Genomic DNA, 26,441 nt, shown 5'->3' on the forward strand with positions numbered 1-26,441 from the left:
CGGGCAACAGAGTTGACAGCTACATGATCATCGGGTAAGATTAATATTGAAAAATAAATTATTACTTAATGGTAACATAACCATTTGGTATAATCATACCTACACAGTTTCTAGAGACCTTGGAGAAAGTTATGATACCCAGGTCCTTGAAATAGTATATACATACATACATATACCAAGGCACTTCCCCCAATTTTGGGGGGTAGCCGACATCAACAAATGAAACAAAACTAGAGTACGGGGAGCAGTCACTCTCCCCCCAGCTCCATCTCTTTGATGATGTCTCACAGGATGTAGATACAGGAGAGGGGTTCCCAGCCCCCTCGTCCCGTCCCTTTTAGTCGCCTCTTACGAAACGCAGGGATAACGTTGGCGCTATTCTAATTGTTTTTACAAAGTGTGAATATCCATGTATACATTTCTAGTTTTAGTCTCCCTCTTACATTTTCAAAAGTATATTAAACTATACTTTTCTTTAAAAAGCTATTCACCCAAGGGTACAAAATTAGTAAAAAACTACTCTCTCTTCAGGAATTTATTTATTACCATTCATATTAAAGGCATTTTCTAAAATTTTTCCTCAAACTGTGACACACACAACAGGACTGTATTGGGTATATAAATAATTTGATTTTGCTGGATATACTCTGGGGTCCATAGGGGTTTGGAAATGGCTGTACTACAATTCAGATGAAGCTCTTAATAATGTCGATTGTAACAACTACGGTATATATAGGAAATGTAGCACTAACTGAGATCTAGGTCGAGTTAATGGAAAACTGACAAAAAACATCACAATTGAAGGAACTTCCATACTTGAAAGGTAAAAATGGTTTTATAAAGGATTGATTGAGCCAACATACAATATATTTATATGCTAGGAAGTTTCCTTGATATCAACTTTTAGTTCTTTGACATCTTATGTTAGCTAAAATAGGAGAAAAATGAATATTTATTTATTCATTTCAAAGAATTATCACAGCCTGTCACGCTTTAGACCTAGAGTTAACAATATCAGGGATACCTCCTACTAGACAATTGTAACAATTCTTCCATAAATGTTGTCTGAGGACAACATAACCTCCCATAAAAATTTATATAATGTATTTTTTGATGATTTTCAAACAGACAGCTTGTATAAAACTACAACAGTGGAAACCAATGGCCAGATAAAATATAGATATAATTCTCTCAATTTGGGCAAAGAGCACTACTGTATAATAACCTCTGAAAACAGAAATTCAAAAGGCATCCTCACAGTTATCAACACCGTAATCTATATACTTTTCACAATCCCCAAAAAAACAGGTTTCAACAAGTTGCTATCACTGTCAATGGCACACTTGGTCTGGGACTACGGATACCACATGAAACGCCATTCACACCCGCTTTTATGTGTATAAAAACCCAAAATAAATAATAAAAGTTCTGCATCATGTCTAATAAAATTAAAATCTGCTACACCAACCTAAGTATTATCACTTTTACCCATGCAAATTCAATGCCCTATTTTGACTTAAAATTAACTATAATTTTTTTTTTTTATCCAATGAGCTGTACAGTAGCTAAGTCATTCATCGTTCTCATTTAATCTTCATCACACATAACCATAAAATGTTGATAAATATGATCTGTCCTCAAAGCTTTAACACTAACCTATGTACATGAAATGACTCTACTCCTATTTTCAGATACATGCTCTGAACCAATACAATTACTGATATGATATCAGAAATCCTGACCTGCGATACAAACTCGTAAGCAAAAGGGAAATGAATCTCCAATACACTTGGCTGTTTTCTATACCTATAAACACAAGTCTCTTCTGATCGATTAACACAATAAGATCGTGTGCAACTGCTCCAGAACTCTAATTAACAGAGAGATGTGTCTAGAAGACTGGGGCTTCATGATATCAGTTTAGCATGAAAAAAGTTCTTTCCATTTCCTAGAGGTAGTGAACTTGCTACTAAGGGAAATATTATTAAAATTGCTACATTTCTTAACAATGCTGTTAATGCCATGGATAGGAAGAGGAAAAATATGTATAAAAGTGTCGACTAAAAAGAATAAATATAATGAGCACTTGTAATAAAAATCTAGGATAAAACCTACACTTTTAATGATAAGAACTAAAAGTAAGGGTAAAAGAAACCTATGTTAAAATACAAAGAATTGGCAAACTAAAACACAATCCTACTTTCTTGCCTGTACAACACTAAGTAGTAAGGAGTAAATCAATATCACAATTTGCAACCCAAAAATCATTATTGTTGTCAAACAGCAACAACAACAACAATAATAATTATAATAATGATAGCTTTTCTGGCTCCTCTACATCTATTATGTCTTTAAAGTTGGGGGAAAAAAGTGTGACCCACTATTATCATAATGAGGGAATATGTAGAAATGGTAAAACCATAAAAGTGGAAAACAGCTCTGTTTACTTGGTTCTATGATAATCCTCTGTAATAACAAGTGACTAAAAACATGCTAACTTTGCTGGGAAAGCCTGGAAAGAACTCTATGCAAGTGTACCAAATTCGCAAATGGCTCAACAAGCATGCTAGGTATCATGAAAAAGTATAAAAATTACAGGAAAGATTACATTAGGTTAGGAAGACGGGAAATGAACACGTTCAGAAGGTTACTCGAGCCGAGTTTCTACCGCACTACAAAGAACAGGTCTATGTAATGCTTAAAATATCATAAAGAAGATAAAAACTGAAAGGGATTTGCATCATCTCTGTTAACACAACATCACATACGCCACTTCAGAAAAAATAAATATTGCTTACTTTATTTTGATCACTGAAATGGAAGCTATTAAGATTACGCTCTGGATTCGTGTGTGTGAGTACCCCTTACCTCAATAACTTATAAACTGTACACCTGACTCTTACGCTATCAATGGAACGCTCACATTTTGAATAGCCCAATTCTCCTTAGCAGCCAAGAAAACAGTGAACAAGAAAACAGTAAACCAAGCATATCGGTACAAGTAAGGACTTCAAAATCACATAATGTAACATGACAATAAAAATGATACCCTATTTCACAAAAAATATACAATTGAAATACAAGGTAATTAAAAAGGTTTCTCCCTAGGGTCTAATATTTGAAAACTACTCTATAATATTTACAATTATTTCTTACACAATTTGATAAATAAAATGGAAAACACTACAAAAAAATGTACAAATACTCTTACCATAATCAACAACATTTGGGATAAAACTGGAGTCTCTTTATTATAGGGTAATTTTAAAAATTATGAAATGTAAAATACGGAATTCTTGAAGCCTTATATATCTATATATATATATGTATAACACAGAATTTGACAGAAAATTGATTTACAATAATTGACAATTAATCAATGAAACTACTTATATTAAAATGTAAAAATAGTTCTTCCCTACAGCATATATATATATATATAACAAATAAATCAAACCTCCCAAATGTTGAAAAGTTATAAAATTTTCTGGTAAAGATCTTTCTATACATGGACAAATTCTGCTGATAAAATTCTGATGGGGGGAGGGTCACCTATAGGACTAACTTGAAAACGGTTTCATCTGCTCTAACTGCATCTCCAAGGCAATTCTCTCCTCCATAACCTGAGAACAAAAACAAAGTATAATTTGGGTTTCATCATGTTAAACCCTTTTACCCCCAAAGCTATTTGGAACTTTCCAACCCTTAACCCCCAGGCGTTTTCTTTTTCATGCACGTTTTAAAGGTTAAAGGTGTCTGGTTTCAGTTCCAGTTCCATCAGAATAGATGCTCACCAGAACGTCAGCCGGGCAAGCCCAACCCCCCACTGTGGTGCCCTACCACAGCAGTTTTGCAATATATTTTTTTTAAATTGCGCTAACAGCCTTCATTTTCATCATAGGGAGATCAGGTTGGTCTCATTATTTTGGAAAATGCCTCAAGTTTCTCATAAAGTTATAAAAAATATGCAAAAAATTGTAAATAGCAGTTTTTTGCAAGGACGTACCGGTATATCCAAGGGGGTAAAGGAATGAGTTTTGTGAAACGTACCAGTATGTCCATTTGGGGGTAAAAGGGTTAAAAGATGGATAAAAACATTGATATTTCAATTTGAAAATGAAGGGAACTGATGAATGCCACTGCAAAACTAACTTTATATTGTGAATATAAATTTAAGAAAATAGCAAGAAACATTTTTATCCAAAACCACAATTCAGGGGCCCAGTAAATTAGTTATCCCCGGATAAAAAACATTGCTATTTCAATATGAAAGGGAAGGGAACTGATGAATGCCACTGCCAAACTACCAACTCTATATTACGAATATAGATTTTAAAAAATAGCAAAAAAACATTTTTATCCAGAACCACAATTTAAGGGGCCCAGTAAATTTGTTATACCCCGGATAAAAACATTGCTATTTCAATATGAAAAGGAAGGAAACTGATGAATGCCACTGCAAAACTATCTTTATATTGTGAATATAAATTTAAGAAAATAGCAAGAAACATTTTTATCCAAAACCAAAATTCAGGGGCCCAGCAGAAGTTATCCCCATCCAAAAGTGGAAAGTAATATTTTCAAAGCAGTTCTCATCTAGAAGTATCCTATCAAAATCTGTCATAAGCAAGGATGTTTATTTCCAACAAACTATTTCTCTTATTGACAAGTTTAAAAAAAACTACCGTATGAAAGACAATGCAAGGGTATCTATGGCTTCTATATTAAACACTACTTCTGGATTAGAAAATTTATTGAACATCATATAAACAACCCGACGCCTTTTTCAGGAATTATAATTTTTACTTAAATATCCATGACCTTCTCTTACATTAAATGAATTTCAAAACCAATTACTGTAATTTATTCCCATTGGTTTTTAGAATCTTTTAAAAGTAACTCTTGGAGATTCTGATTTAATATTAGTATTCATCTGAAAAACTTGCAAGGCAAAGGCCAGTTTTACTATAGTTTTAATTGAAACTGTCTTCGAATACACAAATGTACAGTACTGTATTCTGTATACACTTCACTACTTGAGCCATTTAAACCATTGCTATGAACATAAGATCAATACTGAGCTAAATTTGATAAACAGATAGCAATTTCTTCAACTTAATCACTTAATGGTCAGTCGTAAAAACCAAGGGAAAATCTGGAAAATGAGAAATAGTTTTTCTCTTACCTCTGCTAATTCCTGATTCAGCTCGGAATTTAGTCTTGTTAATCTTGTATTCTTGTCCGCCGTGGCTCTTATGGAGGCTTGAATTTCTCTTTTATCCTTGGGCCTGAAAATTAAAATAAAACAATGAATCTTAAAACTCATCTGAAATAACAATACATGATTTTACTTGGTGCATAACACGTACAGCCCTAATCTTTCGCGAACCACATGCTGCATGAAATTCTAAGTACATCATACAGTACAGACAAAACTCGATCAGAAAAGAGCGACAGGGAGGGGAGTAGAGATACAGGGAACACCTCAAGGGAGTAGAGCGACAGGGAGGGGAGTAGCGATGCAGGGAACACCTCAAGGGAGTAGAGCGACAGGGAGGGGAGTAGCGATGCAGGGAACACCTCAAGGGAGTAGAGCGACAGGGAGGGGAGTAGCGATGCAGGGAACACCTCAAGGGAGTAGAGCGACAGGGAGGGGAGTAGCGATGCAGGGAACACCTCAAGGGAGTAGAGCGACAGGGAGGGGAGTAGCGATACAGGGAACACCTCAAGGGAGTAGAGCGACAGGGAGGGGAGTAGAGATACAGGGAACACCTCAAGGGAGTAGAGGTACAGGGAACACCTCAAGGGAGTAGAGATACAGGGAACACCTCAAGGGAGTAGAGTTACAGGGAACACCTCAAGGGAGTAGAGATACAGGGAACACCTCAAGGGAGTAGAGATACAGGGAACACCTCAAGGGAGTAGAGATACAGGGAACACCTCAAGGGAGTAGAGATACAGGGAACACCTCAAGGGAGTAGAGATACAGGGAACACCTCAAGGGAGTAGAGATACAGGGAACACCTCAAGGGAGTAGAGATACAGGGAACACCTCAAGGGAGTAGAGTGACAGGGAACACCTCAAGGGAGTAGAGATACAGGGAACACCTCAAGGGAGTAGAGATACAGGGAACACCTCAAGGGAGTAGAGTGACAGGGAACACCTCAAGGGAGTAGAGATACAGGGAAAACCTCAAGGGAGTAGAGTGACAGGGAACACCTCAAGGGAGTAGAGAGACAGGGAAAACCTCAAGGGAGTAGAGATACAGGGAACACCTCAAGGGAGTAGAGATACAGGGAACACCTCAAGGGAGTAGAGATACAGGGAACACCTCAAGGGAGTAGAGATACAGGGAACACCTCAAGGGAGTAGAGATACAGGGAACACCTCAAGGGAGTAGAGATACAGGGAACACCTCAAGGGAGTAGAGATACAGGGAACACCTCAAGGGAGTAGAGTGACAGGGAACACCTCAAGGGAGTAGAGATACAGGGAACACTTCAAGGGAGTAAAGATACAGGGAACACCTCAATGTATAAACACAACAGACTTAGCCAAGGCTAGATGGGATAGGTACCATGAATCATAGCTTAAATATGATATATATAGCAACTTAAATGACAAATTACTTGACGAATGCTGGGCAGTGAAACAAAATTGACTTCAAACACTGGTATGTAAAACATATGACAAGACTACCAAAAATAAATGCCAAGATCTACGTAGGGTAGAACACCTTAAATAGACAAAACCAATAGATTAATTAGGCTATTACATAATTACTGTTTAAAAAAATAAACTTCATTATAAAGATTGGCACTTACCTTGCCCCTGTTGACATGTGTCTAACTCTCTCTTCCTCTTCCCCTCTGGACACTCGTTCAAATGCTGAACCAATATCTGAAAAAGTAGTCGGATTTTTATACGGAGGTCTAAATAGCAAATCAAAATATTGTTATTACCAACCAGTCATGGATATGAGATATCCATAAATTACAACACAAAGTTTAGTCAATAATTGGGTTATATAATGAATATCAATATATATGAGACCTCCAAAAAATATTATTAGAAAATAGTGCTTCACCTTTGCACTTTCTTGTTTTCAGCCATATGTCCCTCAAAACTAGGACTTTGAAAAAAACCTTGCAAATATCTGCCTTGTGAAAGCAACATTGTAATACAAGCAAAGTCTATGAAAAGTTTCTAGATTATATTAAATACAAATAATTTCAAAACCTATATTAAATACAAATAATTTCAAAACCTTCTGTTTACAGTAATTGACCCATAGATACATCTCGAGCTGTCCCGACTTTAAAACATCAGCAAAGATTCTTATTTTTAATCTGTACAAAATATAATTGTTATACACAATTTGTTAAATGTCCATTGTTTTCCGTGAAAAAAAATTGGCAAAAAGAAGTAGTTACTGTACAAGTACATTATATCACTGAGTAATTGAAGCACTATGTCAAAATGTCATGTGATATTTGAAAATGGAATATTTTCTATGATTATTGTACTCAAAATTCTTCTGATAATTAATAAATTTACTCATGATTTCTCAGTCAATTTATAATAAATTATTTAAGTAAAATGGTGTGAATATCATTGGAGCAGTTCTCATAGGGATTAACCATATATCATTAAAGGAAGTTTAGCTTATAAAAGTAAAACCTATTTACCTGGATTGGGTTTTTTATATACTTCAAAAGCAGACATTCTGGTTTGCTCCACACCCGACCGAGATGCAAAACTACGAGAGCCATCTTGGCTTTCTTCGGTGCTTGCCATATCGCCATCACTCTTCTGATAAATCAGTTTTTTTGGTGAACTCTGTCCGGAGTAAAGATGGTTTATGAATATTTAGTATATAGTTTCTGTAAAGAAAATGGATACTTATAAAACTTTTAAAATTAAGTACTACAGTTACACAAAATGAATCCTTTGATTATTCAAATTTAAATTGGACAAGAATTGTTCCATTAATCTTAAATGCAGATCATGATAAATCGACTGAAAGAAACTTGCTTACTTATGTTACACTAAATATTCTCGCAATGTTACAATATAAGTATCATGAATCTTATAGTACCTCTAACAGGAGGTTATACTTTTAATTCATTTTGTTGTTTTGTTAAGATCATGCAAAAACATAGGAGAGAATTTCTGCAAATACAATACTAGACCTTATAAGGGAGCCTCGGGATTAGCAACAGGTGATTTCATTTTATGGGAAAGGGATATTACTTTGGTCAAGAGTTGACAATTGTAGGAATTATCCCTCCTTAGTAAAGGTTAGCAGTCTCCATGAGTCAAAAGCTGACAAACAAATTTCCCGGCATTTTTATTGATGTTATTGCTTGGTAATTCTTGGGAATGTTCATTTCTGCATGTTGCGTCAATCTCCATCATGTTGCATTTTATTTAAATTCTTTTCAACATATGTTTATATACTGATATGTTTATTTTCTGTTAATTATCTTTACTGTCAATTTATTATTTTCTGCATTGTAATATACTTAACCTTTCAAGTGTCTTTTTAGACAAATAGGCATTACTGTACATTATTTGGAAGCTTGTTCAACAAGTTAATGGCCTTTTTACTTGAATCTATAGTATAATACTTAACAATACAGAAAAGATGGAAGAAAGTTTACTTCTAAAAATCAGTTCTCTAACAATACTTCTACTCAGAACATATGAAAAAAGCCAGCAATAGTGATGGGAAATGAAAATTTTCTCCCTAAAGGGCACCTGTAAATAGTTCCCTATACTGTAATTCTGTAAATGGTAAAAGTTATACTGTTATTTGTAAAACAATATTTTGTACTAAGAATTCTTATAAACCTTAGGTGTATGTATACTTAGCTACTGTACTTACAGCTCCAGGAGATGCCCTAGGTGGAACTGCTGGAGGCGCACCTAGAAAAGTATTTCGATCTGAAAAAAAAAAAAGTTAATAATTAAAAGTGAATATCCAATCATGTGGCCTTCTAAAATGAAAATTTTTATAATTATAATTTATGTACTAAGAACATTTAAATGCATTAAAACTCTCAAACAATGAAAAACATTTAATGAAGTCCCCAATCACAATTTTCATATCTCTGTAGGATCACATCTATTACATCCTACAATTCTTCACAGTACGGTACAGTATTCATCTTTCCTTTCTTCAGGGGAATCATTTGTTGTTGCATAGTAAACTATAATTATTAACTGATCAATTAAAGCTAGGGTTTGATTTTTGAGTGCCACTGAATCTAGAGTAATACCTTGCCTACATCGTTAATTGGTTCCAAGTCTATTTTTGAAGTAGGGCGGAACTTCCCCATATAAATGGTCTTATATGTTCTCTATACTGTATGCATTCGGAACATGATAAGGTACTTGCAAGCAGCTACAGGATCATTTTATACAAAACAGACAATATTAAAAAGCTTCCATTTGAAGTACAGTATTGGGTAAAACAGCATAACGTGGATTTTATATTTGTATATTATTTAAGGATGAATGACGTAAAGTCAGAACTGACATGTCGAACAGACAGACATAAAGAGGGTAACTACTTTTATACATCCGGGGATTAATACTTCCTTCCTTTGCCGGCCCCTTGCTCTTCTCCCCTCTATCTTTTTCCATAAAGCCCAAAAGTTTTATTTTTTTTCCTCTTCTTATTACATGTCCCAGAAATTTCATCTGCTTCCTTATCACAGTAATATACCTCTCTTAAATACAATATAAATACAGAATACTGTAGTACAGAAGGTACTCAACTTACAAACTTAATTAAATGGTTCAAAAAAACTGTAAGTAAAACTCTGTTACATTTAGGCCCAACTTGAATTCCATGCCTATGATTTCCCGCAACAAAAGTCAACAAATAGTAAAGTTTCCTATGAAATAGATATAAGGTTATCAAAAATGGTGTTTTGCTTACTCTATTGAATGATATAATATTGTTTTATTACAGTACTTCTTTATGTTATCTTAGTTATTTTCAGTTGTTTGTATCTCTAAATGTTTGTAAATTGAGGAACTTTTGTATAAGAATACTGTTATCACCTAACCAAAATCTTTTAAAAGCTTACTAGTGATTGGGGCCTTCCACACTAAACTGAAACTTACTAAATTTGTTGAGATCAAGCGAAGATGAACGTATGTGAGTTCTCGCTGGTCTTGGTGGTGGGGGAGGCGGGGGTTCCTTCTTCCCCCCGGGTAATGGCGCACTGGGCATCATTGGTAAGCTTGTTGGTCCGTACATCCTGTGTCAAAGAGATATAAGTTAGTCAACTAATTTCTCAATTTAGGATTGTAAGAATTAAGAAAATTTATATAATTGAAACAAACGTACAGTATATCTCGGAAAAAGTTTAAAATAAATAGACAAGACAGTACTTTGGATGTCACCTTTTGCTACTTATATTTTTCATGGATTGCTCAATGCAAAATTAATATAAGTTTTCTTTGTTATTTACACAAACTGAACTGATATAAGTAATTTTTTTTAGTATAGTACAATTATAACACAATTGCATTAAAAGACTTAAAGTCTCCTTTCTTTTTACGAGAGAATCTCACCCATTATCATCAGGAGGGGTTCCTCCGGAAGCCTGAGGTGGTGGTGGTAGACCTCCAGCTCCTGAACCTAATGAAATTAGAGAGAAATGATATTTTAATTATAAAATGTTATTTTCATTAGTAAAATAAATTTTTGAATATACTTACCCGATAATCATGTAGCTGTCAACTCCGTTGCCCGACAGAATTCTACGGGAGGGATACGCCAGCTATCACTATACTAGAAGGGGGTGTACTCACAAGCGCCACCTGTGGCCAGGTACTACAGTACTTGTTGTTGACGCCACCTCACTTTTTCCTCGGTCCACTGGTTCTCTATGGGGAGGAAGGGTGGGTCAATTAAATCATGATTATCGGGTAAGTATATTCAAAAATTTATTTTACTAATGAAAATAACATTTTTCAATATTAAACTTACCCGATAATCATGTAGCTGATTCACACCCAGGGGGGTGGGTGAAAAACCAGTGTACAAGACTAAAGGATAGCTAAGTATCCCGTATTTCATATAATCAGTTATCCACAATAACAATGAAATAATAAGTACCTGGTAAGGAAGTCGACTTAAACCGTTACTCTGCCTTTAATAAGATCGTCTTCCTTACTGAGCGCAGCGTTCCTCTTGGAAGGCTGAATCAACTCAAAGGTGCTAAAGTATACAGGGCTGCAACCCATACTAAAGGACCTCATCACAACCTTTAACCTCGGCGCTTCTCAAGAAAGAATTGACCACCCGCCAAATCAACAAGGATGTGGAAGGCTTCTTAGCCGACCGTACAACCCATAAAAAGTATTCAAGAGAAAGGTTAAAAGGTTATGGGATTATGGGAATGTAGTGGCTGAGCCCTCGCCTACTACTGCATTCGTTGCTACGAATGGTCCCAGGGTGTAGCAGTACTCGTAAAGAGACTGGACATCTTTGAGATAGAATGATGCGAACACTGACTTGCTTCTCCAATAGGTTGCATCCATAACACTCTGCAGAGAATGGCTCTGTTTGAAGGCCACTGAAGTAGCCACAGCTCCCACTTCATGTGTCCTTACCTTCAGCAAAGCAAGGTCTTCTTCCTTCAGATGAGAATGTGTTTCTCTAATCAGAAGCCTGAATAGTAAGAAACTGAGTTCTTAGAACTTGGAAAAGAAGGTTTCTTGATAGCACACTATAAGGCTTCTGATTGTCCTTGTAAAGGTTAAGACCTTTTTAGATAGTACCTAAGAGCTCTAACTGGGCAAAGTACTCTCTCCAGTTCATTCCCCACCAAGTTGGACAGGCTTGGGATCTCGAACGACTTAGGCCAAGGACGTGAAGGAAGCTCGTTTAGCAAAAACCGAGCTGCAAGGAACATGTAGCCGTTTCAGATGTGAAAACAATGATCCTGCTGAAGGCGTGGATCTCACTTACTCTTTTAGCTGTTGTCAAGCACACGAGGAAAAGAGTTTTTAATGTGAGGTCCTAAAAAGAGGCTGATTGGAGAGGTTCAAATCTTGATGACATAAGGAACCTTAGGACCACGTCTAGATTCCAGCCTGGAGTGGACAACCGACGTTCCTTTGAGGTCTCAAAAGACCTAGGGAGGTCCTGTAGATCTTTGTTGGTGGAAAGATCCAAGCCTCTGTGGCGGAAAACCGCTGCCAACATACTTCTGTAACCCTTGATCGTAGGAGCTGAAAGGGATCTTACTTTCCTTAGATATAACAGGAAGTCAGCAATCTGGGTTACAGTGGTACTGGTTGAGGAAACTGCATTGGTCTTGTACCAGCTACGGAAGACTTCCCCTTGAGACTGATAGATTCTGAGAGTGGATGTTCTCCTTGCTTTGGCAATCGCTCTGGCTGCCTCCTTCGAAAAGCCCCTAGCTCTTGAGAGTCTTTCGAAAGTCTGAAGGCAGTCAGACGAAGAGCGTGGAGGTTCGGGTGTACCTTCTTTACGTGAGGTAGACGTAGAAGGTTCACTCCTAGAGGAAGAGTCCTGGGAATGTCGACCAGCCATTGCAGTACCTCTAAGAACCATTCTCTCGCGGGCCAGAGCGGAGCCAACCAACGTCAGCCGTGTCCCTTTGCGAGAGGAGAACTTCTGAAGTACCCTGTTGACAATCTTGAACGGCGGGAATGCATACAGGTCGAGATGGAACCAATCCAGCAGAAAAGCATCCACGTGAACTGCTGCTGGGTCTGGAATCGGAGAACAATACAATAGGAGTCTCTAGGTTATCGAGGTAGCGAACAGATCTATGGTTGGCTGACCCCACAGGGCCCAAAGTCTGCTGCAAACATACTTGTGAAGGGTCCACTCTGTGGGGATGACCTGACCCTTCCGGCTGAGGTGATCTGCCATGACATTCATACCGCCCTGAATGAACCTCGTTACCAGCGTGAGCTTTCGATCTTTAGACCAGATGAGGAGGTCCCTTGCGATCTAGAACAACTTCACGAAAGAGTCCCTCCCTGCTTGAAGGTGTAAGCCAGGGCTGTGGTGTTGTCAGAGTCCACCTCCACCACTTTGTTAAGCTGGAGGGACTTGAAGTTTATCAAGGCCAGAAGAACCGCCAACAACTCCTGCAATTGATGTGAAGTGTCCTTTGCTCCTGATTCCATGTTCCCGATCATTCCTGTCCGTCCAAAGTCGCACCCCAGCCCGTGTCTGATGTGTCCGAGAGGAGACGGCGGTCGGGTTTCTGAACAGCCAAAGGTAGACTTCCTTGAGAAGAAAGCTGTTCTTACACCACGCGAGAGAAGACCTCCTCTCTTCGGAAACAGGAACTGAGACCGTCTCTAGCGTCATGTCCTTTATCCAGTGAGCAGCTAGATGATACTGAAGGGGGGGAGGTGGATTCTCCCTAACACGATGAACAGGGCTAGCGATGAAAGTGTCCCTGTTAGACTCATCCACTACCTGACTGAGCATCGGTTCCTTCTTAGCATGCTCTGGATGCATTCTAGGGCTTGGAAGATCCTTGGGGCCGACGGAAAAGCCCGAAAAGCTCGACTCTGAAGATCCATACCCAGGGAGACAATGGTCTGGGATGGGATGAGCTGAGACTCCTCAAAATTGACCAGGAGGCCCAGTTCCTTGGTCAGATCCATAGTCCATCTGAGAATCTCCAGACAGCGACGACTTGTGGGAGCTCTTAAAAGCCAGTCGTCTGACGGAGCCGGACACAAGATCATGGTACTGCTGCACAGTCTGTGAACTGTCAACCATGGGGAAGCGAGGAAGTACAGTGACAACCCGAAGCTGTCTAGACTGTCTGGGTCGTACAGACAACTCCTTATCGGGTTGCTGAGGTTGCCGCACTGCGTCACAACAAGTCACTTCTGCTGGTTGTTGAACGTCTTCCCAGTGACACACTGACTCCGTAAACAAAAAATCCTTTAACAAGGACTAAGCTTGAACTGTATGTCTTGCAACACAGCTCAAGGTCTATGGGAGCAGGTGTGGTAACAGACGGGGTTAGTGACTGAAGTGGAACCATTACCTTCCCTGGAAGCATGTTATGCTTAAATAAAAGTCCATAGGAGGCTACGCAGCTAAAGGCTCCTCTCCAAATGACAGAGTCCTCAAGGGAATATCAGAAGGAGGGAGAAAAGCACTTTCTCATCTACAGGGACCATATCCGAGAAAAGTTAAGTTCTCTCAGTGAGGGTTTCAATGGTGCAAAAGCAGCAGACTAGAAGGCAACATTATGAAACTGCTTGACAGTCTAGTGAGTTGGCAACAACCAAAGATGTATGACTGAGAAGCATGTGGTAAGGTATGCAGAGCATGTTGTATGCAGAGCATGCTGTATGCAGAGCATGCTGTATGTAGAGCATGTTGTATGCAGAGCATGCTGTATGCAGAGCATGTTGTATGCAGAGCATGCTGAATGCAGAGCATGCTGTATGCAGAGCATGTTGTATGCAGAGCATGCTGTATGTAGAGCATGTTGTATGCAGAGCATGCTGTATGTAGAGCATGTTGTATGCAGAGCATGCTGAATGCAGAGCATGCTGTATGCAGAGCATGTTGTATGCAGAGCATGCTGTATGCAGAGCATGCTGTATGTAGAGCATGCTGTAAGGTAAGCAGAGCGTGTTGCATGGCGTTTAACATTTCTCAGAAATTCCATGACCAGTGCTAGAGTGCTTCATGCATGCTTGCATGGGGTTTTAATATCAACATAATATTTACCTTACATTCATAACTCATGATTCATTTGTTTTGAAGATATTTTTGCCATATTTTGCGATATTGTTAAAAATATATTGCAAGGAATACATATATATTTTTATATAAGTAAGACAAATAACCTCCATTATCATAATGTTTGTGTAGGCATACATGTATATGATTACAAATGCAAGTCATGAAAGTAATGAGGTGTTATTATTGTCATTTGTTATTTCTCAAGTTGAGGAGAAAGTGGCAGATGCATGCGTTGAGGTGGCTGACTCATAGCATGAGGTTGCTGCCTCAAGAGTTGCGCTTGCTGTAAGGGTTGCGGATGCGCAGTAGCAGGTTCCTGAGGAACGAGTTAAGGTTCCTGAGGTGTGAGCTGCGAGAGTGAGATAGCGGCTGCGCAGAACGCAGTTCTTGTCTCGCGAGTTGAGGTTCCTGAGGAGCTAGCCTAAGCTGCAGCGAGTGCTGAGGTGGCTGCCTCATTGATGGAAGAGGTTGTCGTACCTCAAGAGATTGTTGCCTCGCTGGTGGAACCGCAAGCGGAAGCGGAGGAAGTAAGGCATAAGACTCCTGCTCCCATTGCTGAGGTTGCCTTAAGGAAGGTTAAGGTTGCTGCACAACGCTGGTAACTGGCAACTCAGAACGCGGTAAGGTAGCCTGAGGAACCTCAACTTCGTACGCCTGGCAGACTGGACTGCGGTGAGGCGGAGCTCTCGCAGGAGGAGGCGGAGGTTGCTGCACACCGCTGGTAACTGGCAACTCAGAACGCGGTAAGGTAGCCTGAGGAACCTCAACTTCGTACGCCTGGCAGACTGGACTGCGGAGAGGCGGAGCGTTCGCAGGAGGAGGTGTAACCTTCTCAGCCTGAAACTCACGCATTAAGACCCCAAGCTGCGACTGCATGGACTGCAGCAAAGTCGTCTTGGGATCAACAGACGATAAGGTCTGTTGTGGCATCGCCTTACCTCTCTTAGGAGGTGTGCAGTCACCTGAGACTGAGGAGAGTCAGAGCTAACCCAATGACTGCATCCGGGTTGTTGAACTCTAACTTCGTACGTCTGGCATAGGTCTGGACTTTACGTTTAAGAGGTCTTGAGACCTGAGACCAGCGTTTTCTCCCCGAAATTTCTTCTGCAGACGAGCAAAATAAGGGCTCAATCGTCTGCGGGTGGGAGTGACGGTCTCTTAAGACACGCCCGCAACCACCGAGGATACTTCTGTGCGCCGATCAAGGCCTGCCGAACCCTTTTGCCCTTCGACATTGCTTCTCCCCTGGGCTTGGGAGCTTGCAAGAGGTCCCGGACTGGGAGGACGACTGGCACGCACAGAAGTACCCTCACGCACAACACTGACACACTTTGCGCTAATCACTTATCACTTTTGATTTTCTGTTTGCACTTATTTCACTGAACTCGAAACTTTAAGTGGTTTGTACCTGAAACACGCAATTCTATCCTTTCTCAAAAGTTAGTAATTGCGAAAACAGAATTACAATGTAACAGAAAAATCTAATGAAAGATAAATAATTCAGTGGCTGGAAAGAGACTAAACACTAGATCAAATAAACTACGTTTAAAATCTCTCACCGCATAAAGCTTGAGAACAAGAAAAACTCTAGAAACGTTTACCTTCTTCCCCTAAAGAGACTAGGGAGAAGAGCAAAAACGATAACAACGTTACTCGCTTGAACGAAACGTTTATCCTCCTCTTTCTCCCTCCGTCTCTATCTCTCTCTCTCTCTCTCTCTCTTGACTTAGAACCTGAGAGAAGAGCCCAATCATATATATCGTTAAAACATATTATTGTTAAAGGAAAATATTTCCCAAAATGAAAAGTTCCTTTGTAGAATTAAAACCATTAAGTTAAGAAAGAATGAACAAAACGCTAGACACGGTTACTCTTACTGCAACGTGACACCGTGAAAATTCTCTCTCTATCGTAACGATAGAGCGCAAGTTGAACGTTCTGAAACGTCAACAACTGCAGAGACAAAACAAAACGTTAGTTCAACTTTGAAAACAGTACGAGACTATCAAAGAAATTCTTTCAAAAACATTAAAATAGCATAATATGTTAACAGGTAAAACCGAAATGACGGGCTCAATGTTAATTAACTTCGGTACAAGAAAAGACCGCCTACCATTAGGAAAGGTCGAATATATAAAAATTAATTTTAATAATTTTATAATAAAAGGAAGTTAATCGAAGAGGCCTATAAAAGGCGGAGATATATAAAATAAATCTATAACTTTTGTTAAGCAAAATTAAGAAAGAGTCTATACTCTCTTAGACACCAACACTTCCGTCTAAGGGAAGGGTCGGCCATTTAAAGGTGAAAGAGAGTTCATACTCTCTTCGTCACCATAATTAAATTAATTCCAAAAGCTAACTAAGCTAATATAGAAGTTTCTAGTATAGCGAATAGCTGCAAATTTTAGAGAAATACTTCACCAAACCGTGAACAATACTCCAAAATCATAAGCGTATCCAAGAACGTCTTGCCGGAAGCACGACAGAGGAAAAAGTGAGGTGGCGTCAACAACAAGTACTGTAGTACCTGGCCACAGGTGGCGCTTGTGAGTACACCCCCTTCTAGTATAGTGATAGCTGGCGTATCCCTCCCGTAGAATTCTGTCGGGCAACGGAGTTGACAGCTACATGATTATCGGGTAAGTTTAATATTGAAAAATAAATTTTTGAATATACTTACCCGGTGAATATATAATAGCTGCAACTCTGTTGCTCGACAGACACATACATAAAAAACTCGCGAGCGATCGCTATGCAGGTTGCGGGTGTGCCCACCAGCGCCAACTGTCGGCCAGATACCACTCTCGGATGTAAACAAAACCTTCAATTTCTTCTCATCCCACTGCGTCTCTATTGGGGAGGAAGGGAGGGTCGTTTAATTTATATATTCACCGGGTAAGTATATTCAAAAATTTATTTTATAATTAAAATATCATTTTTAAATATTTAACTTAGCCGGTGAATATATAATAGCTGATTCACACCCAAGGAGGTGGGTAGAGACCAGAGTTAAATATGTTTACATCGTATAAGCTAAGAGTTTTTTCATTTTGACAGTTATCAATTTAACAAAACCAAAATAAATAGGTACCTGGTAAGGAAGTCGACTTAGACGATTACTCTGCCTTGTAAGTCTGTCTTCCTTACGGAGCCCAGCGATCCTCTTAGGATGCTGACAGACTCCCAGGAGCTGAAGTATCAAGGGCTGCAACCCATACAACAGGACCTCATCAAACCCCTAATCTGGGCGCTCTCAAGAAATGACTTTGACCACCCGCCAAATCAACCAGGATGCGAAAGGCTTCTTAGCCTTCCGAACAACCCATAAAAACAACATTAAAAACATTTCAAGAGACAGATTAAAAGGATATGGAATTAGGGAATTGTAGTGGTTGAGCCCTCACCCACTACTGCACTCGCTGCTACGAATGGTCCCAGTGTGTAGCAGTTCTCGTAAAGAGTCTGGACATCTTTCAAGTAAAATGACGCGAACACTGACTTGCTTCTCCAATAGGTTGCGTCCATGATACTTTGCAGAGATCTATTTTGCTTAAAGGCCACGGAAGTTGCTACAGCTCTAACCTCGTGCGTCTTAACCTTAAGCAAAGATCGGTCTTCCTCACTCAAGTGTGAATGAGCTTCTCGTATTAACAATCTGATAAAATATGACAAAGCATTCTTTGACATAGGCAAGGATGGTTTCTTAACCGAACACCATAACGCTTCAGATTGGCCTCGTAAAGGTTTAGTACGAGTTAAGTAGAACTTAAGAGCTCTAACAGGGCATAATACTCTTTCTAGTTCATTGCCTACGATCTCCGATAAGCTAGGAATATCGAAAGATTTAGGCCAAGGACGAGAAGGTAGCTCATTCTTGGCTAGGAAACCAAGCTGCAGAGAACAAGTAGCTTTTTCTGACGAAAACCCGATGTTCTTGCTGAAGGCATGAAGCTCACTGACTCTTTTAGCCGAGGCCAAGCATACCAGGAAAAGAGTCTTAAGAGTGAGATCTTTCAGGGAGGCTGAATGTAAAGGCTCAAACCTGTCTGACATGAGGAATCTTAGGACCACGTCTAAATTCCACCCAGGTGTAGCCAAACGACGTTCCTTAGAGGTCTCAAAAGACTTAAGGAGGTCTTGCAGATCTTTATTGTTGGAAAGATCTAAGCCTCTATGCCGGAAGACCGAGGCCAACATGCTTCTGTAGCCCTTGATCGTAGGAGCTGAAAGGGAGCGAACTTTTCTCATGTATAAGAGAAAATCAGCTATTTGGGCTACAGAGGTACTGGACGAGGATACGGAAACTGACTTGCACCAGTCTCGGAAGACTTCCCACTTCGATTGGTAAACTCTAATGGTAGACGCTCTCCTCGCTCTAGCAATCGCTCTGGCTGCCTCCTTCGAAAAGCCTCTAGCTCTCGAGAGTCTTTCGATAGTCTGAAGGCAGTCAGACGAAGAGCGTGGAGGCTTTGGTGTACCTTCTTTACGTGTGGCTGACGTAAAAGGTCTACTCTTAGAGGAAGACTTCTGGGAACGTCTACCAGCCATCGAAGTACCTCGGTGAACCATTCTCTCGCGGGCCAGAGGGGAGCAACTAACGTCAACCTTGTCCCTTCGTGAGAGGCGAATTTCTGCAGTACCTTGTTGACAATCTTGAATGGTGGGAATGCGTAAAGATCTAGGTGTGACCAATCTAAGAGGAAGGCATCTATATGTATTGCTGCTGGGTCTGGGACTGGAGAGCAATAGATTGGAAGCCTCTTGGTCAGCGAGGTTGCAAAGAGATCTATGGTGGGTTGACCCCAAGCCGCCCAAAGTCTCTTGCACACATCCTTGTGGAGGGTCCATTCGGTTGGAATTACTTGACCTTTCCGACTGAGACAATCCGCTAGGACGTTCAAGTCGCCCTGGATGAACCTCGTTACTAGGGAGATGCCTCGATCTTTTGACCAGATGAGCAGGTCCCTTGCGATCTCGTACAGAGTCAATGAGTGGGTACCTCCCTGTTTGGAAATGTACGCCAAGGCCGTGGTGTTGTCCGAGTTGACCTCCACCACCTTGCCTCGAAGGAGATTCTCGAAGCTTATCAAGGCCAGATGAACCGCCAAAAGCTCCTTGCTGTTGATATGCATGCTCCTCTGACTCGAGTTCCACAGACCTGAGCATTCCCGACCGTCCAGCGTCGCGCCCCAGCCCAAGTCCGATGCGTCCGAGAAGAGAACGTGGTTGGGTTTCTGAACTGCCAGGGGAAGACCTTCTCGTAGGCTGATATTGTCTTTCCACCAAGTCAGACAAGTCTTTATCTTTTCGGAAATCGGGATCGAGACCGCCTCTAGCGTCTTGTCCTTTTTCCAGTGAAAAGCCAGATGGAATTGTAGAGGTCGGAGGTGTAGCCTTCCTAGCGAGACAAATTGCTCCAGGGATGACAGCGTTCCTACCAGACTCATCCAAAGCCTGACTGAGCAGCGTTCTTTCTTCAACATCTTCTGGATGACGAGCAGGGCTTGATCTATTCTGGGGGACGACGGAAAAGCCCAAAAACTTGACTGTGAATCTCCATCCCTAAATACAGAATAGTTTGGGATGGAACCAGCTGTGACTTTTCCAAGTTGACTAGGAGTCCCAATTCCTTGGTCAGATCTAGAGTCCAATTGAGATCCTTCAGACAGCGATGACTGGAAGAGGCTCTGAGAAGCCAGTCGTCCAAATAAAGGGAGGCTCGGATGTCCGATAAATGGAGGAATTTTGCCACATTCCTCATAAGCCTCGTAAACACGAGAGGAGCTGTGCTTAGGCCAAAGCACAGGGCCCGAAACTGGTACACCACATCGTCGAAGACGAATCTCAGAAAAGGTTGGGAGTCTGAGTGAATGGGGATGTGGAAGTAAGCGTCCCTTAGGTCTAGAGAGACCATCCAGTCTCCCTTTCTGACCGCTGCTAGGACTGACTTTGTGGTCTCCATGGTAAACTTCGTCTTTGTGACAAAGACATTCAGAGCACTGACGTCTAGCACCGGTCTCCAACCTCCTGTCTTCTTTGATACTAGGAAGAGACGGTTGTAAAACCCCGGTGATTGAAGGTCCGAGACTTTGACCACCGCTCCCTTCTCTAGCAAAAGAGACACTTCCAGTTTCAGGGCTTGTCTCTTTTCTTCCTCTCGGTACCTGGGAGAGAGATCGATGGGGGACGTCGCTAGAGGAGGTCTGCGTACAAAAGGGATTTTGTACCCCTCTCTGAGCAACCTCACAGATTGTTGATCTGCGCCTCTCTTCTCCCAGGCTTGCCAGAAGTTCTTGAGTCTGGCACCTACTGCTGTCTGAAGTTGCGGGCAGTCAGACTCTGCCCTTAGAGGATTTGGATCCTTTCCTCTTTCCTCTCTTCCCTTCGGCACGAGCACCTCCCCTGCTGGAGGCTCTGCCACGAAAGGGTGGGATAAACCTGGATGCTGGAGTGTCTATCCTAGGTCTAGCAGACAAGGCAGGCAAAGGGGGAGCTTTGCGAGCCGAGGACGCAACTAAATCGTGGGTGTCCTTCTGCACTAAAGACAAGGCAATTTCCTTAACCAAGACTTCAGGAAACAAGCACTTAGACAAGGGCGCAAAGAGTAGCTCAGATCTTTGGCATGGCGTCACTCCTGCTGACAGAAAAGAGCACAGAGACTCTCGTTTCTTAAGGACTCCGGACGTGAATGAAGCGGCAAGCTCGTTGGACCCATCGCGGACGGCCTTGTCCATGCAGGACATAATGAGTAAGGAAACATCCCTATCGGCAGATGAGATTTTCCTACTCAGGGCTCCCAAACACCAGTCCAGGAAGTTAAAAACTTCAAACGCCCTAAATATGCCTTTAAGAAGGTGGTCCAGGTCCGAGGGTGACCAACTAATCTTCGAGCGTCTCATGGCAAGGCGGCGGGGAGAGTCTACAAGACTTGAGAAGTCGCCCTGGGCAGAGGCAGGAACTCCTAAGCCGAGAACTTCTCCCGTGGCATACCAGACGCTCGATCTAGACGAGAGTTTAGATGGGGGGAAGGCAAATGCTGTCTTCCCTAAACTCCTCTTGGTCTCTAACCAATCGCCTAACAGCCGTAAAGCTCTCTTGGATGAGCGAGAGAGAACGAGTTTCGTAAAGGCAGGCATGGTAGCAGGAACGCCTAAGACAAACTCGGACGGCGGCGAACGAGGAGCCACAGAAATAAAGTGATCAGGGAACAACTCTTTAAAAACAACCATGACTTTTCTAAAGTCCAAGGATGGTTGAACTGCTTTAGGCTCATCTAATTCTGAAGGCTGATCCTCAGGCTGTGGTTCAGCAACGTCCTCATCTGACAGTTCCTCATCCAATAACTGATGAGAAAACGGCAAAGGTGTAGGCAACGTTTGACTCGCAGAGTCCGGTCGCACTGGTGCATACGTGACGGAGCAGGACGCAGCGTCCTGGAACTGCTGAACAGTCTGGGAACTGTCAACAACAACAGGTGCGCGAGGACGCACAGCGTCCACCCGAGACTGTTTAGACCGTCTGGGTTGTGCAGTCAACACCATACCGGGTTGCGGAGGTTGACGCACCGCGTCAAAACAAGTCAACTCTGATGGTTGGTGAACGTCCTGAACGTCACCATTCGCAGCAGTGCGTTGCCTAACGTCAACGTGCGGCTGGAAATCCACACTGGGTCGCATCGGTGGAGGTACAACCCCAACTCGTTGACGCGAGAAAGCTACATCCACGTCAACAGGACGCACAACAGAACGCTTGGATGGCTGATGGCCAGTAGGTTCAACGGAAACCTTCTCAGCGTTGTAGTCCTCCATCAAGGATGCAAGCTTAGACTGCATGTCTTGCAGTAACACCCATTTAGGGTCTACGGAAGCAGGTGCGGTAACAGACGGGGTTAGCGAATGAGACGGCACAACTTTGCCTCTCTTAGGCGGCGAGCAGTCATCAGATGACGGCAACGGGTCCGAACTGTCCCAGTGGCTACATCCGGGACGTTGGACTTGTCCTGAAGGGACCGGCTTACGTTTTAAAGATCTAGAGACCTTGGTCCAAGGTTTCTTACGTGAAACACCTTCGGACGACGAGGTAAAAATGGGCTCTCTCGTCTTATGGTAGGGGCGATCTTGACGAGATACGCCTGATACCAAAGAGGGAACGTCTGTTCGCTGATCAAGGCCTCTCGAACCCATAAGTCGTACGACATTGCTTCTCCCCTGGGCTTGGGAGCTTGCAAGAGGTCCCGGACTAGGTGGACGACAGGCACGAACAGACGAACCCTCGGTCGCAACACTGTTCACAACACTTTGCGTAACACTAGGCACTTTGACACTTTCCGCCGTGGCACTTTGGCACTTGAGTTCCTTCACGTCCGCCATGAGTTGATTCCGGTCACTTGCTAAAGCCTCAACTCTCTCCCCCAAGGCATGAATAGCACGCATCATGTCTTGCATAGACGGTTCCTGAGTGCTAGGAGGGGGGTTAGGAACAACCACTACAGGGGAAGGATTAGGTTCAGGGGCATGTGGAGAGGAAAAATCTACAGACCTAGAAGAACTTCTCCTTACCCTATCTCTCTCTAGTCTGCGTGTATATTTATCAAATTCGATCCAATCGAATTCCGAAAGGCCCACGCATTCCTCACACCGATCTCCCAATTGACAGGTTTTACCCCGACAATTGGAACAAACAGTGTGAGGGTCGAGAGAAGCCTTTGGAAGACGCCTATTACAGTCCCTAGCATTACACTTTTGAAACTTGGGAACTTGAGAAGGGTCAGCCATTTTGAATTAGTCAAGGGAAAATTCCAAAAAACGATCTAAGTCATCAACAATTAATCCGATTCAAAAAAAGAGTTCAAGGATTTATTTGAAGAAAAACACCTGTACTGCGAAAGCTCAAACCAAATTAAAGTACTTCACCAAATATGATGGGAAAAACTCCAGGTTCTACAGCGAGTAAAAGTACGTCTTGTCGACACGTCGACAGAGAAGAAATTGAAGGTTTTGTTTACATCCGAGAGTGGTATCTGGCCGACAGTTGGCGCTGGTGGGCACACCCGCAACCTGCATAGCGATCGCTCGCGAGTTTTTTATGTATGTGTCTGTCGAGCAACAGAGTTGCAGCTATTATATATTCACCGGCTAAGTTAAATATTTAAAAAAACCTTTTAAAATTAGATCATGAAAAAAAAAAAAAGTTATAGGAAACAGGATCTTTTAGCAAATTATGGACTGTCCTGATATGTCAGCCTTTTCTCAAATGGCTAACACAATAATAGAAGGAAGCCAAAATAAAATTAAATATGAAATTTACTGTACATCAGTTGCAGTATCTAACAATAAAGTAAAATGTGACGAAATTGGTACTTAGTAAGAACTAATAATGAGAGAAGGTATGCAACTGTAGCCTAGATTTCCTCTTCTGTTTCAAGAATGTTCTGAAAGACCTAATAGATTAATGTAAGAAAAAAAATTTATGCAATACAGTATACACAAAACACTTGGATGGATTCATTAAAAACAGCAGTGAAAACATAAAGTCCTTTCAACCTTGTTGACGGGAATATAAATTGTATGCATCTTGTTCACTCATTAAAATCATGAAAAACATAACAATAAACACTTGAAATGGAATGATACAAAAAATTATAACCAAATAAGGGGAAAAGCCATTGTAAAAAACATTTATGAGGATAGGCCAAAACATAAAAAGTGATGATCATAATTTCAGAGCAAAAATATTGCACTTTGCAATTAGCAATGACTCAATTAAGTGAATTGCAACAGGCTTAGCTCAAATCATATCAGTAATCCCCTTAACATTCTCCGAGGATTAAAATGATGGACAGTATTCACTTAGGTACAATATAGGTAGATACAAAACCATGCATAACCAAAAGGTATGTTTATATGGTGGTAATACCAGCTGTATCATTCTAAATGACTTATTAAAAAGTACTATAACACAGAACCAACTAGAGAAGCACTCTAGAAGACAGACCTCCATTGCAGCAGCTTATTTCTTGACCTTGACCTTTGACCTTAACATGTATTAAATGGTGTGGATTTTCACACTCTAAAATATGAAACAAGTTTGAAGTCTCTGTGACAAATATGTCCAAATTTATGGCTGATTATGTAAATTGGACATTTTCATTGACTGTGACCTTGACCTTCCAAAATTTAACCATTTCCACTTTTTTACATAAGTTAATCTATATTAGTTTCATTACTCTACCATTAAAATTGTAGCCAGGAAGCTGTTCACAAACAAAAAACAAACACACACACACACAAACAGGGGCAAAAACATAACCTAATTCCAACTTCATTGGTGTAGGTATTTAGGGTCAAATTTCATATTTTTACAAAAAAGTATAAAGCAGATATAGCTAACAATTAAATTTCCATATAAGCTGTAATTCTATTTCTTACCCGCTGGTTTTCTAGGCAAAGGTCGTTGTATAGATTTGATGTCTTGACTTTCGGGCGTCTTTTTAGGACTGGGCTGTAAGGGTGGTGAGGTTGTAGAAGCTGTAGTTGGTGGAAGATCATTTGAAGTTGCAGCCATGGCAGAAAGGTTGTTGGGTGTTCCAGTGTTGTCTGGGCTAAACGATGTTGGACCCTCATTGTCGGGGACATCTAGCCTCTTGGATTCTGGTGTCAGGCGAAGTGCTTTGGGATGGAGAATCTTTGGATCCTGAATAAGAAATGCAGAAGGTCATTAAAAGTGAATGTAAACAAAATACAGAATGCACTCAACTTCTAGAAAATGGATTCTTGCAGTGGTTAAAAAAATCAATCTGAGGATGTTCTAATCACCTAACAATGGCATACTATTGTACAGCATAATGATTAAGGGAATTCTTGTGCAGGGCTTCTTATACTGTAAATGCATTAATTCATAAAACATATTGCCTTTAATATTTTGTAAATAGCATATAGCTAGCAGTTTTAAACCGCATAGCATGGAATTAAAACAAAAAAGGAGAGGGGTATTGAATTGGGCAGATTTTCAAATATTTTAAGTACAGATTTTCAAATATTTTAAGTAGAAATACTGTTACTTATAACTTTGATGACTAAACATTTACAGTTCACTTAAGGATACAATACTTCTAAATAAGGGAGTTCTGGAAAAGGGTTTCACATCTGAAGAACAACTTATTCCTCATACTAAAGTGTACAATGCTTTCAAATAATACAAAAATAATCTTCAAAACAGATACTAATGAGTTCTCAACCTAAGCACTTTGTTCTTTATATAATACCTCAGTATAGCTACCAATAAATGGAGGGATGTATTAGAGGAATTTCAGAGATACAAACGCCAACACTGCAATAGCAATGATCCAGAATATTAAATACAACTAAATTTTTGAAATTTCTAATCTGAGCACCATCCCAAAAGAGTAAAAAGCAGTTTCAAATGTCTCTACTAGTATTTTATATTAAAATTGTATCATCCTAAAACATTTAGATTATTCAATGATTTTCATCTTTTTTGTTTCCTAACCCAGTTGAAACAAATACTGCCTACCATGCAATGGAGAAAACGTACATGTCGGTAGCTTCATACACAATAGTAACTGGGTTAATATTTCACTAGACTTCCCAAACTAAAGCATGTAAATTATCTTTCCAATATTGTAACAGGAAATACCAATGAAAA

At 40.7% G+C, this 26,441-nt stretch overlaps 1 protein-coding gene across 2 annotated transcripts in view; it reads right to left on the reverse strand.

Moving 5' to 3' along the window:
• Nucleotides 1–520: 520 nt before the first annotated feature.
• Reps (RALBP1 associated Eps domain containing) overlaps nt 521–26,441 on the reverse strand; it is a 63,578-nt gene continuing 37,657 nt past the window's right edge. For both annotated transcript variants that reach the window (XM_068354711.1, XM_068354710.1), the window contains 8 exons: nt 25,205–25,469; nt 10,589–10,655; nt 10,136–10,272; nt 8,889–8,947; nt 7,690–7,840; nt 6,826–6,901; nt 5,186–5,288; nt 521–3,623 (listed from right to left, as the gene is read on the reverse strand). In XM_068354711.1, coding sequence (XP_068210812.1) covers nt 3,561–3,623; nt 5,186–5,288; nt 6,826–6,901; nt 7,690–7,840; nt 8,889–8,947; nt 10,136–10,272; nt 10,589–10,655; nt 25,205–25,469 — 921 coding nt within the window. In that variant the 3' untranslated portion in view covers nt 521–3,560. The remainder of the gene's footprint in view (nt 3,624–5,185; nt 5,289–6,825; nt 6,902–7,689; nt 7,841–8,888; nt 8,948–10,135; nt 10,273–10,588; nt 10,656–25,204; nt 25,470–26,441) is intronic.

The sequence above is a fragment of the Palaemon carinicauda genome, chromosome 2 (genome assembly GCF_036898095.1).
Source record: "Palaemon carinicauda isolate YSFRI2023 chromosome 2, ASM3689809v2, whole genome shotgun sequence".
Lineage (NCBI taxonomy): Eukaryota > Metazoa > Arthropoda > Malacostraca > Decapoda > Palaemonidae > Palaemon > Palaemon carinicauda.